A 15,658-nucleotide genomic window follows, 5' to 3' on the forward strand; every position below is an offset into this window, starting at 1 on the left:
TCCCTTTTTATCTCTTTTTTTCCTTGTCTGAGTATTTAGCACTAATTCTCCACCTCCAAGTATATCTGTTTAGTAAAATGTGTGAAAAAGCTACAGTTTAGGCAGCCAAATAAATCCCATAATGTGTCTTCCTCTGTACGCCTCTGACATTCCCTTGTCTGTTAACTCCTCCTCTGTGTCTCCTGCTTTGTTTTCTTTATATTTCTCTCTCTGTTAACACACACACACAGGCACACACACACTCACACACTACCCGTTTTACAGCACCTGTGGCTGTGGATGAGGGCATTGAAGGCCAATCCATCATTCCAGCTACTGGAGAAGTTAACCACATTGACCTGAGGACAGAGATAATGGATATTAGGAGGCAAACCTGTGAATGCAATATGACACCCACTGTTGAATCGCTATCGCACCAATACTGGTCTCCATTTTCATAGGTATATTAGAGTGAAGACATCTTTTCTCTCTCAAATTGGAAATATGAGCTTTTAATGCATGAGGTGACAGACTAGCATGGCTAAATTGGCTTTCAAATGTAATACAATGCTGCATGGAGCTCTGCAGGTACTGAGTAGAAAAGATATAAAAGTAACCAGGCAGTCCTTATTTCTAACATCGACCAGTGATTGTGTTGGCTAAAATGTCGACTCTATACTTGATTTTTAGAGGTGGTAGCTAACTAGCAGTGGCTAATTTAACTGTGAAAATGTGTTGGCTTTTTCATGCCAGCTGACATAATATTATTCTCAAGGACTGAAAGTGAAGCTAACGTTGCATGCTTATGCACATTAGTTACAAATGGTTTTAAAATAAGGACTGACAAATGATTTTGGCAAGTTTAATGCTAAAAGACGCTTATAAACCAAACCTTTTTTGTCTAAACCTGAGACAGTTACTTACAAGCGATGTAAAACTACATTTGAAGTTTATTTTGAAACAAGCCTGTATGCATTTTAAAAGCTTAAACTGTGCATTTCCTATGAAAACACAAGTTTAGTTTGAAAAATTGCAATGCATGTATCAAGCAGAAATTGACCCGCCATCTCAAGGCGTCCACAAGTGACACTGGAGGACTCATAGTGACGCTGGAGTGTCATAGTTTGAACGTCCACAAGCCAAGCATCGTTGTACGACAAGGTGTGAGTGAGAATGTGATGAGAAAAACCAGACAGACTGCTGAAATTTTAAGATAATTAGATTCTTTTTTTCACCCTGAAAACATATTTTTAGGACTCCAACTCAAGTCTTTTAGTTTAATACTTAGGGCTATAAAATGATAATCATCTGATGGCACTAATCCCAGATCTGGATCACCATCAAAACCTAATCCATTATTCCTTGGCCCACAGCCTATCTGTCTGACAAATTTCATGAAAATCTGTTCATGAGGGGTTTTAGTAACCTAGTCAGACAGATAGATGACAAGAACAAAACATAAGGTCTTTGGCTGTGGTAAAAATATTCTATACCACTAAAAATGAGATGGAGATAGGACTTGAAGCTATTGCTATAGAGGAAATGCTTCACATCGATTGTCAGTTAATAAGAGCTTTTTTTATGGTGTCGCAGGGCCACAGTTTCCTAAAAGCACAGCAGAGACTGCAGAAGAAGAGAGCTATTGAGACAGTGGATCCAGTGTGACAGCCTGTGCATTGAGGATAAGACTGAATGAGTATGGGAACATACCTGAGGATACTGGCGTGTGTTCTGACGAACCCAACTCAGCAGAATCTTCTCACTGTTGGTCTGCTGTAGGCCCGCCATCACATCCTTCATCACATCCTTTACCTGCACATAAACACAAAGTAGAGCAAGTGTAAAAACACAAAAGAATGTGGATGTGTCCAGTTTATGGCACAAGAGGAAAGTAAAATGGGATCATTGAAATGATTGATCCAACAGAAAAGCACAAGAGCTTGACCAGTTTCATAAGAATCTGCCATTATGACATATTTAGTTTGTACAGTTGACATTTTGTGTCTGAAGAAGTCTAAATATTCAAGGGATGTCCAAGATAAGAAGGACTTATATTCTAGGTCAAGTATGTCTGAATTTTGGCCCGGGAGCCAATCGTGGCCTTCGGACAGATTTTAAACGGCTGTCAAAATGTAGTATATGTTAGATATTTTAGAGGTAGTATAGCATAGTTTGAGTAAGATATGACTGTAGGAGACAGAAGAAATCCAAATAATGGCCAAACAGAATGAACCAGTAATACAAAATAATATATATAGTTCTATGTAGAGAAATGATCAAAAATAATTTTAAAAAAATATTTAAATTTTTTTTAAAATAAATTTTAAAAAACTATTCTCTGTCCAAATTTATTTAATGGCCACACAAACCTCTGCCATCTACCAAGCTGCTTCCATTTAAATGTACATTTTAATAACCATTTTGTATGTAAAGGGAGTATGAATGAGCCTTGAGGGGACTGAAACAAATAGTAATAACTTTTAAGATGTAAAATTTTAAGATTTTTATAGCGTTGATGATATATTAATATTTTTTTTGTTGCCTGAATATTCCCCAAAGTCTTAAGATTAATCTTGCAACATTGCCTTCATTATTGTATTTGCACAACACTTGGGTTGATAACCAAGTACTTGCAACAATCATAACATTGGTAAATGGATTTGCAATTGAATAGCGCCTTCCAACCACTCAGAGCAACTTATTTACATGTGACATTCGCCCACTCACACACTGGTGGTCAAGGTTACCTGGTAGCCGAGGCTACTATACAAGTTGCTACCCTACAATGTTTTACACTGATATATATTCACACACCGGTGGCACAGCCATCAAGAGCAATATGGGATACAGTATCTTGCCAAAGTTCTGTATCATGTTCAGTTACCAGGGATTCAACCATCAATACGCTCTACCTCCTGAGCCACAGCCACTCTCTATCACATTAACACACATTCAGCTGTATTGTGTTACTTCCCAAGTGTGTAATTTTGACCTAAGGAAAATGAGGTGAATTCAGGAGGGGACTACCAATTGCATTAGCAAATTTAAGGACAATCATGCCAGTATTAGAACAATTGGTCTGACTGGCTAATGTGCATATAAACAGTGTGTGTTCAAATTTAAGACTTACAAGTGAGCATTTGTTATTCATATAGCACACAAAAACAGTGGATTTGTAGTCATTTGGAACAAAATAGCTTGGCTGCAAAATACACACAACAAAAAAAAAAACCCCACAATATCCACCCACAGACAACAGATATGCACAGTTAGCAGTTGGCTACTGTTCGCAGCAGTTACCATCAAACACAGCCATAACCACTCTCTCTCTTTGTCGCTCATAACCACAAAGCACCGTTTTAAAAAAATATCTGCTGCTTTCTAGCAAAGTTTGGCATGGCTGTCAGTGGATATTTTCCATATTCACAAAAACACACAGGTACCTCCACATGGCAGCGCACACTCAGTGCACACAGTCAAAGGATACTTGTGTACACACATATCCACACACAGCCCTGTGTGGATGTGTTTTTTTTCCTCACAGGCTGGATTTTTGGCAGTTGTGAGTGACAGTTTTGGAGCACTTGCTCAGGGCTGGGGGGGGGGGTTGGGGGGGGGCCATGTTATACTTTTCACTGCCCGGTTGTGCATTACTTATGCACATCTTACCGTCACCTTTCTATCGGCCACATATGCACTCACACACATACAAAAAAGGCCATTTTGTTCCCTTCACTTGTTTTTTTTTCTCTTTCTCTCCCCCAACTCAACCCTCCTCCTCTGTCTCGTTCTCCTTGCTCTCTGCACTTTGACAAACACACACATTCATGCAGCGAGGCAGTGCGATGAGTGTTAGCAGAGCTCTGAGCAGCAGCTGGACAGATGAGTGGAAGACAGAATGATGAAGGAAAAAAAAGGGCTGAAAACCTCAAACCCAGTCAACAAAACAGCCAAAAAACAATCACAGCCAGCCACAGTTGCACAGAGAGATGTAAAGTAATAGGAAAGATGGGGATTAAGGTTTATTACACACTCACAAATACACACTCACACGCAATGTGCAACTAAACCTATTAATAGAGCTCGGTGTAATTCGGTGTCGAGGTGAATTCCCAGCAAGGGGACTCTCACACACATACACACACGCAGGTTTGTTAGCGATTCCTCACAGAATGTGGCCTGTCGGGTAAAAAAGGGACTCATTTGGGAGTAGGTCACTGCATGCATTTCCACTTTAATTGGAGGGGCGCTTTGACAAAGACTGCTGTATACACACACACACACACACACACACACACACACACACACACACACACACACACACACACGCACGCACACACATAAATGCACTCACAGACTGGCATACGTGCCCACACACAAGCAAAAGATAACCTCCAGAGCGTAGTAGCCTTTGACAGGCATATTCACACAAATTACATACACAGACACACTCATACATACATGCTACACACAATCATGCACACACACGGCTCACACTCAGCCAACACACACACGCACGCACACATACCTCATTACAGAACTGTGTTTTGCTATTAATCGCATCATTAAGTCTATGCCAAAACTAGCGTGATTGAGACATTAGCCTCTATTCAACTTAATGAGGAATGAAATACAATTAAAATGTATTGTGATGTAAGCTATTAAAACTACTGACTTTACATGAAGTTGGTTTTTAACACCAAGTCTATCGTAAAATAAATTATGAACTTTAAATACAGCTTAAGGGGTCTGTAGCCAACAGGCATAATGATGATCTGAATTCACACAGAGATAAAAGCTGCATTATGAAAAGCAAGATTATTAGAGGAAACTTTGGAGGTAAAAGGAAAAACATTGAGTCCAAACAGAAACAGCTTTCAGCCAAAAGTAGCTACAACTACAGAAAGAAAAGTTAAACTTAATATTGAAGGCACTACCAAAAAATGAAAACTCTTATTCCCTCCAAAAATGCCTTCAGAGAGTCTAACACACACTCAAAAAGATATATTTGCATTCGCACACTCACCTGCCAGTGGAGAATGATGCTCCAGATGAGCCCGAGAATCAGTTTGTGATTCCCATCAACGATGTCTGCGGCTCCGATATTCACCAATTCCACCTGGAGGAGGGGTAAACAGTCAGATCTCATTGTGGGTTCATTTTAAAAAACACAGGCCCCTTTCTTCCTCTGACTCAGTGGTTCCCAACCTCTCTGACTGCTGAGCAAAAGTGCGTGGATTTAAAAATGTGTTTGTTGGCATTTAATTAAACAGCTAAATGTGCCACCATTATTATTGTAAATTATGTGCCATGCTTTTTTTTGCAACCCATTTACTCGAACATTTTCCGGCATTGTAGGTTTCTGTAAACCACAGATGCCACTGGAAGGTGAGGTCTGAAAAGACGCTGGAAAAACAGCAACAGGTCGCTACAAAACATCCACATTTGTTCCCTAAAAAGCTGCTGGAAACACAACAGAGTCTGGCTTTACATAAATAAATACATAAAGAATTAAAATTAAAATTAAAATTAAAATTAAAAAGTGGTTGCCAGCTTGGCAGGCAAATAGAATAGAAAATAGAGAGGACAATAACTCTAAACATTATTTGTTCAGCCTCTAGTGACCCCTGAAGATTTATCTTTGGGTCTTTAATATTTGCCAAATCTTATGTAAGAGAAATGAATAACTTATCTCTCACTCATTGCATTGTAGTCACTTCAAATGCATATTTTAAAATGTGTTGCATAAGGTTAACCCAATTAGACCTATCCTGACTAAAATAATATATTCTTATATATATAAGGGAAATGACACAACAGAAGAGAAAGCAAGACAGGACACCAAAATGAGAGAATATAGAGGATATAAAAGGAGATGTAAGTCAAAACAAAGATTGTGGTAAGGTATGAAAGTCAAATAAAATTATGTGCAAAGAAAAAAGAAAGTAACATAAAAAGAGGAATGCTTTTTCTTCAACAGTAAAGTACAGGCATTCGATGTTAAGGTGTATAGAAAGACAGATGGAGAAGAGAGAGAAACAGTTTAATTTAAGCAGCTCACTGCTCACTGAGTCTAACCACTGATTTATTTAATGTATATTAATGCGGTCAAATCCACACTATATTAATTCTCACACGATAAAGGGAAATATACCGTATATATGTTTCACTGCACGTATACTCACATTGTTCTTCTGCAAGATCTGCAGAGCACGGTTGACATTGTTGAGCGAGTGAACGCGCGTGAATCCTCTCTCCAACCTCACCTACACACACAAACACACACACACACGCACGCACGCACGCACGCACACACGCACACACACACACACACACACACAGGCAGAGGATATTATTGAGGCATACACAGACCTTGCTGAGGGGCATCCATGAGCGCTACAAACAGCCACATTACAATAAAAGTGTGTGTTTGCATGTGTGTGTATGCCATTACAATAAGGTGATAGTATCAAACAAAGGACAAAGATGATAACGTCTCTCCCGGAGATAGAAGTTGGGGAGAGAAGAGAGGGAGGAAAGGTGGTGGAGAGGGAAAGAGCAAGGGAGAGAAACAAAAAAAAGATAAAGAGAAAAGAAAAGAGAAGAGAGAGTGAGGGATTCCAGCAAAGGTGGAGGAGTTGAAAAGAGCTGGAGGGGGAAAGAAAACAAGGTGGGAGAGGAAGTTTGATTACAGAAGGCTGTGGTCTGCGCAGGTGTGTGTGTGTGTGTGTGTGTGTGTGTGTGTTTGTGTGTATGTCCTTCTAAGAGCCAGCTTAGGATTTTAATCTTGCCACTTGGCATTTATTTTTCAGTTTTCATTTCTTCAAGTGATGATTTTGGCATTAAGGTTAAAAATATGATTAGGTTAAGCTGAGGTTAATTCTGTGTTTACGCCATGTGCAAGAACACACGGCGTTGTGAAAGATTTGCAGTTTTGGTTACAACTTGCTGGAGTCGGTCAGGTGGACAAACACCAAATGATAATCACTTGCGTCACTAATAAACAATGCAATTAACATGCTGAGTGAACTGTGAAATCGTAGTTTCTATTTTTTTCACATTCATTTCGTTACTCCACAGTCTTTCTGCAGAAGGACCTGGAATACAAGCGCAGACTGTATAAAATAATGGACTTAGCCACTGTGACATCAATGATTGGTTTGTGGACTCGAGATCCCTAGTTTTACATTTTGGCCATCACCATCTTGGATTTTTGGAGCCAGTAGTGACAGGCTGGAGATAAACTGGACATAGCTGCTAGCTTGGTTAGTACAGTGCATGTACAGCTATGATTAACTGTCATAATGCTGATGCTAATTTTCACAAAAACAAAATGTACTGAATATCTGACTCCTTAGAGTTGGACGGACACAATTGCCTGCCTTGGAGTGTCTTTCAATACAACGTAACACAGAAAAAGACTTTTTTTTAAGCGACCAAAACGTTACAATTAACTTTCAACATTCACAGTTAAAGTGACAGCTCCAGCTCTGCCTTTACTCTGTGAATCAGTTGGTTACTCCACCAACTGTAACTTCTCCCATGGGCCAAGCATGTAGAACTACTGTGGCAAATGCAAAATGTGAACGGTGCTATCTAGAGCCTGTGTTTGGATGTCTATTCCAAGCTACTGCGTAACAACATAGTGGACCCAGTGAAAGACGACCCTCTTTGTATATAAACGGCTCATTCAGGGATCAAGAACACAAAGATTCAAAGTTTCAGGTGATAATACACAAATGAAAAGATGACAGATAAACTGTTCTAAGCTGCACTGTATGTCTAGTGTTGTTTTTATGTCCACTTATGTGTTTTTTATGCATTGTTAAACAAATGAAGTTTGTAGTTTCCTTGGAATGAACTGAATTTCAAAATCAGAGGTATCTTCTAGCTTTCAACTGTATGTCTGGTTGAACTGAAAATGGTACAGTTTTAATGTGTGCGGTGATGTCTGGCAACCGTTTTTCAAGGCTGTCCTACACAGCATCCGGCTTTTCTCTGCGTGCTTGGTAACATACACTACCAGGACCAAAATAGGTTGCAGCACATGATTGGGAAGGCGAGTGGGGTCACTGTGTGTCACCAGATGTCAGCTGCTCAGTTGTGTAAATAGCTCATTTTGAGTAAGGCTGAGTGCTTCCTCAATGACCCTCCTCACCCTCCGTACAACCGGCTCCAACTAAGCTATCCAGGAAATGGAAGGATTCAGTGGAGGAAATAAGAACAGCCAGGTTATTTGTTCCTTCAGCAGTGAGACTGTTTTATGATAGGGACAGTACAAAGACACAGGATATGATGGTGTTTTGGCCAACAGTAATCATTACGCGATACTTGTAAGGTGCAGTACATACATACATTTATTAGCTGATTATAATGTTGATGTAGAGCTTGTTTTGCATAACGGAACGACACACACTTTTTCTCATACGTTTAATTCAAGCTACACTGTGCAACATGGATCTTATAAACTTGGGTATGACATCAAGTCTGATGTATGCAGACTGTACAATGACAACGCCCTCTGAATTCAGGCTACGAGTTACGTCCAAGAACAAAAAGTCATCAGCATGCATCATCCCTCTATGCTGCTTTAGTTGTAAGAGAAAAATGTAAAAAAACATGAATCAAGCACTTGCTATTGTGGCATTTATGGGTGTCGAAAAAAGTCTAAAGAAGAGGAGCGAAGGAGAATGTGGAAAATGAGGCCAGCTTAACTTGGCATGCCAATTTTTGCAACCAAAGATCGAAGTATGAGCATCTACTAGCATTTAGCATTCACTAGTCGCGCTGATCAGTGCGTCATTTCATGCTGCATTTCTGTTGGCTGGTTAGTAGCCATAGGTCGTAACAGCAGTCACACAGTGAAACGGCCATCCCAAATTTCTGACACTGTCACAATTCTCCAAGTCTGTCTTTGACTGTAAGACCGTGACATGGCCATTCTTAAACATCTCTCACTGGGAGACGTAGGACTACTGTTTTAGAGCCATGACCAAAGACATCACCACATTTCTGTCACACTGGTCATCTTTCGTGTTGGACACCCCATAATCACACTGTTTATGTCCCGCTTTAGTGCACAGGAAGTATCACATTTCGACCGATCATCAGGCATACAGAGAAAGGAGATGTTTATTTCCAACAGTGCACCACATAACAACGCATGTAAGCTATGTAGTATTTATACAGTAAACACAGTGACTATCAGGTTTAACTCTGCCAACTGGTCGACTGCAGTACTTTCATACAGCAGTCTGTTTCCCTTAAAGGCACACATTAAGATGTCACCCATCTGCACTGCTTCATTTTCTCCACACTGATGGCAGAGAGAAATACTGACTCAAGGTCTGGCATCTGGTTTGTTTGTTTGTTTGTGGATATGTGACTGCTTATGAATTATGTCTTTGCATGTGTATGTGCGTGTGTGTGTGTGTGTTCATACAAGCTCATGTCCTGACAGCCCCTCCAGCAGCTCCAGCAGGCGTCTTCCATCACACAGGTCTGAGAACAGATCATCCACAGGTGGTTTCCCTGTCTAAAACACAGATACACATGCAATCATCACTTTAACTGTATGTAAATTTCTATGTGCATTAATGATTAAGATTCAACTGATTCATGAATGCAAAGTTACATTTCTTTAAGTATGTAGATGCATTTGGCTGTAAAAGCAGAATAAGCAAACACAGCAGGCAGTGACATGAGGTCAATTCACCATGTAAAGGTCAGGAGCTAGATCCCCATACCGGCGACTCGGCTCGTCGATAACAAGCACACATCAGAGTTGTGGGAGTACAGAGAGACGTCTTTTGAGAAAGCATAAATCAGCCCTGCGTTATATGCGAAGATAGCAGTTAATACCCAAGAGGTTGTTCTTTATCAGTGCTGATAAGTCTTGGATTACAAGCTAGCAGTTACTTCACACTGGAAACAACACTGTAGGCTGTGTACAGTGAGTCTTCTCTAGACCTTCGCAGCAGCCAGAGTGAAGGGAAAGGGAAAAATGATGGGCTTTATCAGCACATAAGTAATACATAAAAAATAGCTTGTTTAGCTGGTTGTTCTGTTTATTTGGCATTTTTTAACAGTCTGCATTTAAGCCTCGCAGACAGACTCTCACTCAAAGCGGCTACACCCTTAATTATGCTTAACTTCAGCCTTAATAAAATATAAACCGGTGAGTTATATTAAAAGTCATCCCCATACAGTTGTAATGAATGAAGGAAATGAGCTATAGAGATGTTTCTTCTGTACCAAGCTGTAAACATTTTATCTCTTCAAGTGGCCATTCGAGGAACTGCAGTTTTTGACACTTCCATATTGGCTTAATTTTTCAGCCCCGTTGGTGGCCGCTGGTGGTTTATAAAATACCCTCAAACATCATCATTATTTCTCACATATAGTTTACCTCAGTCGCCTCCACAGAGCGACTGCTCTTAACTTGCAGCCGATCAATTATTTTAATTTAACTTGGATATTGCAAATGACCTTCCCATGCCCACGGTTTATTAGAGGTGTCATAACAGATTTGAGATCAGCTAATCTGGACTAATTTTTCAGCAACACTTGATTTAGCATGGTGAGCAGTGCGTTCGTATTATTTAAAAAATTGAGAAAAAGCCTACTGAAGTAAGTAATTATGAGAAAGTGTAAGAGGAATTGATGGAGACAGGAAAGGGGCAAGGACACAGACAAAAAAGTAAGTAAAGTAAAGCCTTTCTTCTACATGTTTGCCAGTAGCATCACTTACAAATAGCATCATGAATCTTCCCTGCATTATTACTGTCCTGGTTACTGTGGCAGAGATCTCTTTTCCAGCATCGATCATGCATTATTACAACAATGGCTGCCATGTACAAGTCCCCACTCCTGCATCTAAAATGCATTAGCACCAGCAGCGAGACAGAAAGAAAAAAGTAGAAATGACCCAGAACTGTGCGAAAAAAATAAACACAATACAGACAGAAAAGTGAAAAAGAAAAAACACTCTTCTATAATGACAAAATTCAGTTATCAATCTTCTGAAAAACAACTTCTCCCTATCAGTGTCTCATTTTCTCACATTTTCCATTCATTTCTTCTCTCCCTCCATCTTATATTTTACACTCAGTCTCCCCCACACATTCTCTCACATCTCATCCTCCGTCTCTTATGTTCTTATTTTCCCCTCTCTGTCTATCGTTCTCTTTTTCCATCCCTTTCTGCCCTTCACCTATGCCTCTCGGCATTGTCCTGAGACTCTGTGTTATTGAGTCATTCTCCATTCGCCAGGGCAGTGTGTCTGTGTGTGTGTTGGGAGTCGATGTATTATTTGAATGGGGCTGTGGACAGTCGGTGGGTGTGGGTGATAAGTGAAGAAACCACAGGCGAACACAGATAAAAGAAAAGGAAACAAGACACAAAAAAGAGGCATATGCACATTTGAATATTACTACTGGAAAACAGAACACACACACTCTTCCTGCCCACTCACACCCATTAAAAATCCCTCTCTTGTCTATTTAGTGATGGCCTCCTTCATATTTCCAGTCCATTTCAACAATGGAGCCAGCTCTCCAGGTGTTCTCTGGGTTGAATTGATGTTCCTGTAAGTGCAGCTCTCAGAGGAAGCACTTGAACCTTAGAACCTGGTCCGTACTTATAAGTGAGGAATCATCAAAAATGTACACAGATGTATCCGACTCTCGGACTCCATCCAGAGCAGATGTCGTATTGATTTTACAGCAAATGATTTCTATTTTTCTTGCTCTTTTTGTGGCTGTATTGTTGCATGAACAGAGCAGCACTTTCTGTTATCACTCAATCTAAAGAGCCATTAAGCAAGTGGAGCTGGAGGGGCAGCACCACCGAATGGCCCTGACCTCTGACCTCCCCGTAGAGACTGAATGAAAACTAAATATTGTTTGGGGCAAAAGTCACAACACTCAGACACAGGACTACTATAGACTATTGGCTTACGATATCTCTCGGGAAGAAAGACCCAGAATCACTGTGCAAAGCTGTTTTATCAACTAGTTAGCTTTTAGCCACCTAAAAAGTGTCCGCTGAGGGTGAGCTGCAGCTCCCCCGGTGGAGTGTGTGTCCCATATAAGCAGAGTCCAAAGTTTGTTTCCATCCTGGAGCCCTATGCTGCATGTTACCCCCCACCTCTCTGGTGAAAATTGATGATCTCATTAAAAAGTTAGTGAAAATTAACCTTGCTAAATCGTTGATGTACACTATAAATTGTAACCATGCTGTGAGTGTTGTGTTTTCAGTGAGAATGACAAAATGAAGTAAGCTTTAAAACACCAATATGCAACATAAATGGTTTTATTTTTCAGGTTGCTGATGGACACTCTCAGCCCATCATTAAATACCAAATGCAAATGGACGACTTATTCACAGTGAATTAAAAAAAATTAAAAAGGGGATGGTGGAACATCCCCTCTAAAAATAAATCATCACAGGAAACTGTTTTTTTGCTAATTGTTTTGGAGTAACTGCACCCAGTCTAATAACCCAACCCGTCCTGCTAATTAGTGGTAAAAACATGCTTTTTCCACATCCTGTGTAGCCAAGTAATAGTCCTCAAAAATGGTGAATTGTTTTTACACTTTGGGCTTTGTGCATAAAATACAGTGTGCACAGAAATGTAGCTAGTTACATTGTGTTTCAAATTACCATTATTTTAAAGCTACATTGATATAAATGTAGGAAATAACATTCAGGTGCTGTGTTGAGAGCACTGAAGCTCATCTTACAGTCCGCTGCTATGAATGATGTTTGGCAACATGCTCCAAAGAAGAAAAAAAACAAGAAAATTATTTATAAAAATAAAGTATTCCTGATTTACCAACAGACTGAGACTGTTTTGGGGTAACGTGAGGGGCAGCCTGTTCTTTGCATCTGCCAACAAATATGTGTGAAATCACAGCTGCTTCTGTGGCACACTCAGCCCTGATTTGTTTTAGCACTTATGTATCTTTTTATCTTCTTCCAACACAAACTGGGATTTACATCTGCACACAAAAACAAACACACACCATCAATACTCCACTATCACAAACACACACACACACACACTGCAGAGACACAAATACATTTTGATGTATATCTGCCTAACTATAGGGTATAACGGTTCATGACAGACTGTCCCACAAACACAAGCACATTTACATTTTACAATTACTACCACAAGGGTGTGACGACAATGCCAAACGCCACTGACTCATTTCTAACGTGTGTGTATGTTAGTGTTTCAGTCTTTTCAAAACATGACTTCACAAGGTGATTTAGTCTGCATCAAGGACAGTTTATCTTTTCTCATCTTTAAAGAGAAAACATGTTATTGCCAGATTACAATTTAAATAAGATTAAGCTGAAAGCTCAGAGGTTAGCTCATTGGAGAATGTTAAATCTGTGAGAAGGACATGAAAGCTGTGTGACTACTGAACTGAACTGTTTTCCCACTACGCTTTCACTTGCGTGTGAAAGTATAACGAAGTGTCTGTCACAGTCCATGGAGTCCAATGACCATAAAAATTTAAAACAAAATCCTGTTTATTATCACATAAGCCAGCTGGAAGCTGGGACTCTGAGAACACAAAGTCTTTAAAAAGTTGAAAACAGCAATGATGGGACTAAAAGCTACTTCTAATATGTATATGATGTCCACAGTGCTTCTGTATTGGACAGCCTGTCCAGTAGGGGTGCAGCTTTAAGTGACCATCTGTCTCTTTTTATTTCAGAATATTGAGATTTATAGTTTTACCAGTAATCCAATGGGCAGAGTAAATGCTGGCATTGTATGTGCAAACTATAAATGTGTTACATTTGTACATAATTATTTAGCAGATACTTTATGTTTCAACAACACTAGTTAATGTATAATTAGGGTTTGGCACAAAACCCACTGGGTGGTCTAATAAGGCAAATCCAACTAGAACCACGGCAATGTCTCTGAAAAAAATTACTGTTAATATAGCATATATCCTGGTTGGTAAAAAACACAACCACCCTCAAGGTGACCTTGAGAGTGATGCGGTACAGTGTGTGTCCCACACAGGTGGAGGCCACTGTAATGGCATGGGTTCAATTACAGCTTGTGGCCCTTTGCCGCATGTCATTCCCCTGCTATCTCTCCCAGGTTTCCTATACAAAAAATGCATTTATTGCACTATCCTGGCAGGAAACACAGCATTGTCTTAGTAATACAGCAACTGCTGCGTGTCATTATTACTGCTGGAAAAGGAGTCATGTTTCAGCAAAAACAACCATTTCCCGTGGCACTATCCCAGGTGTAAAAGCAGCAACAGATTGCTAAAGAATCGCTAACCTAAGTGTCATGCCATCCACCATCCCCTCCACCTCCCAATGACAAAGTCAGCTTATATGACTTCACTTTAGAAATGTTAATATTATAACAATGAAATGTACAAATAACACTGGTTTACACAATTATACAATGTCAAAACTGTATTCTGGCAACTGGGCTGACGTGTGTGTAACTTAAGCTACTCACGGGCGCCCAGTAGCTCAGTTGGTAGAGCAGACAACCCTTAAACAGAGGCTGCATCCTCACTGACGCGGCTGCGGTTTTGATTGCAGCCTTGGCCCTTTGCTGCTTGTCATCCCCTCTCTCTCCCCCTTTAATGCTTGAACTTTCCTATTAAATTAAAGGAAAATAAACCCCCCCAAAGTAATCTAAAAAACAACAAAAAAAAACCTTTAGCTATTCACAAAATGTGATAAGTAATATCACATTCTAGTCATATACTTATATTAATTAAATAATAAATAAGGCATGATTTGTGGAATCAGCACACATCTTAACTGCGTCTAAAGAAAAGCACAATGGATATACAACATCTGAAAATATAAAAAATTAAAATTGCACGGGGCTATAATACATGACTTCTCTCTAAAAGAAGAGAGGTTGTGTAAATAATTGAGGAAGGTGTGAATTAAAAAATCTGGTATAAAGTGCCTTTGATGTAATAGTATATGAAGAAATAAAGATGGCTATTGAAAAGATCTGAAAATCTGTTCTGGCCATTTTGATTGTAGTTTTTAAGACGCTTCCTAACTTCAGCTGGTCGGTATCTATCTACCGTCAAATCACACAAGATGCCAGGCTTCAATATTTGATCATGACGTGTAAATAACATCTGGGGAACATCTGTCAAGTTCCAAATTGCACCGCACAACTAATCTGGGAAACAGTGATGAAAAGTTATTGAGGCTTTTGTTTCTTTAATTTCTGAACAGATTTATGACCAACTGTAGAGGAGGGTCTGTTGAGTGAAACAGATCACAGTGTGTGCATGGTGCCTGTGTGAGAGTGAGCCTGAGTTATGACTGAGAAGTGGTGGTTATGTTTGTGGCAAATCGTGCCTGTTGTGAAGAATGGAAGGAGACCAAAACAAAGAGATTCAGATGCTGTCATTTCATTTTTAATGAATGACAACAACTAAATCAGAAAACACTACGCAGACACTAAACTGTGTCTACTCTAAGTGAAGGTCAAACCTGTGTTTGCCCCAGTTCCTCATACCAGACACAAAGCCACAGTCAGCGATGAAAAAAATCATAAGCAGAGATGTTTTACTTTGTCAGCTCCTATAACTGAATTTTCTAGAAGGACCTCCTGTAGCTTAACTCTAAATCACAAAGACAAAAGATGACACAACATATGCAA

The 15,658-nt window shown here is 39.7% G+C and overlaps 1 protein-coding gene across 5 annotated transcripts in view; it reads right to left on the reverse strand.

Moving 5' to 3' along the window:
• dmd (dystrophin) overlaps positions 1-15,658 on the reverse strand; it is a 317,286-nt gene that overhangs the window by 194,997 nt on the left and 106,631 nt on the right. For all 5 annotated transcript variants that reach the window (XM_042513263.1, XM_042513262.1, XM_042513261.1 and 2 more), the window contains exons 3-7: positions 9,422-9,514; positions 6,165-6,245; positions 5,006-5,098; positions 1,690-1,791; positions 268-338 (exon numbers count right to left, since the gene is read on the reverse strand). In XM_042513263.1, the coding sequence (XP_042369197.1) occupies positions 268-338; positions 1,690-1,791; positions 5,006-5,098; positions 6,165-6,245; positions 9,422-9,514 (440 nt within the window). The remainder of the gene's footprint in view (positions 1-267; positions 339-1,689; positions 1,792-5,005; positions 5,099-6,164; positions 6,246-9,421; positions 9,515-15,658) is intronic.

This window comes from Plectropomus leopardus, chromosome 24 (genome assembly GCF_008729295.1).
Source record: "Plectropomus leopardus isolate mb chromosome 24, YSFRI_Pleo_2.0, whole genome shotgun sequence".
NCBI classification, from domain to species: domain Eukaryota; kingdom Metazoa; phylum Chordata; class Actinopteri; order Perciformes; family Serranidae; genus Plectropomus; species Plectropomus leopardus.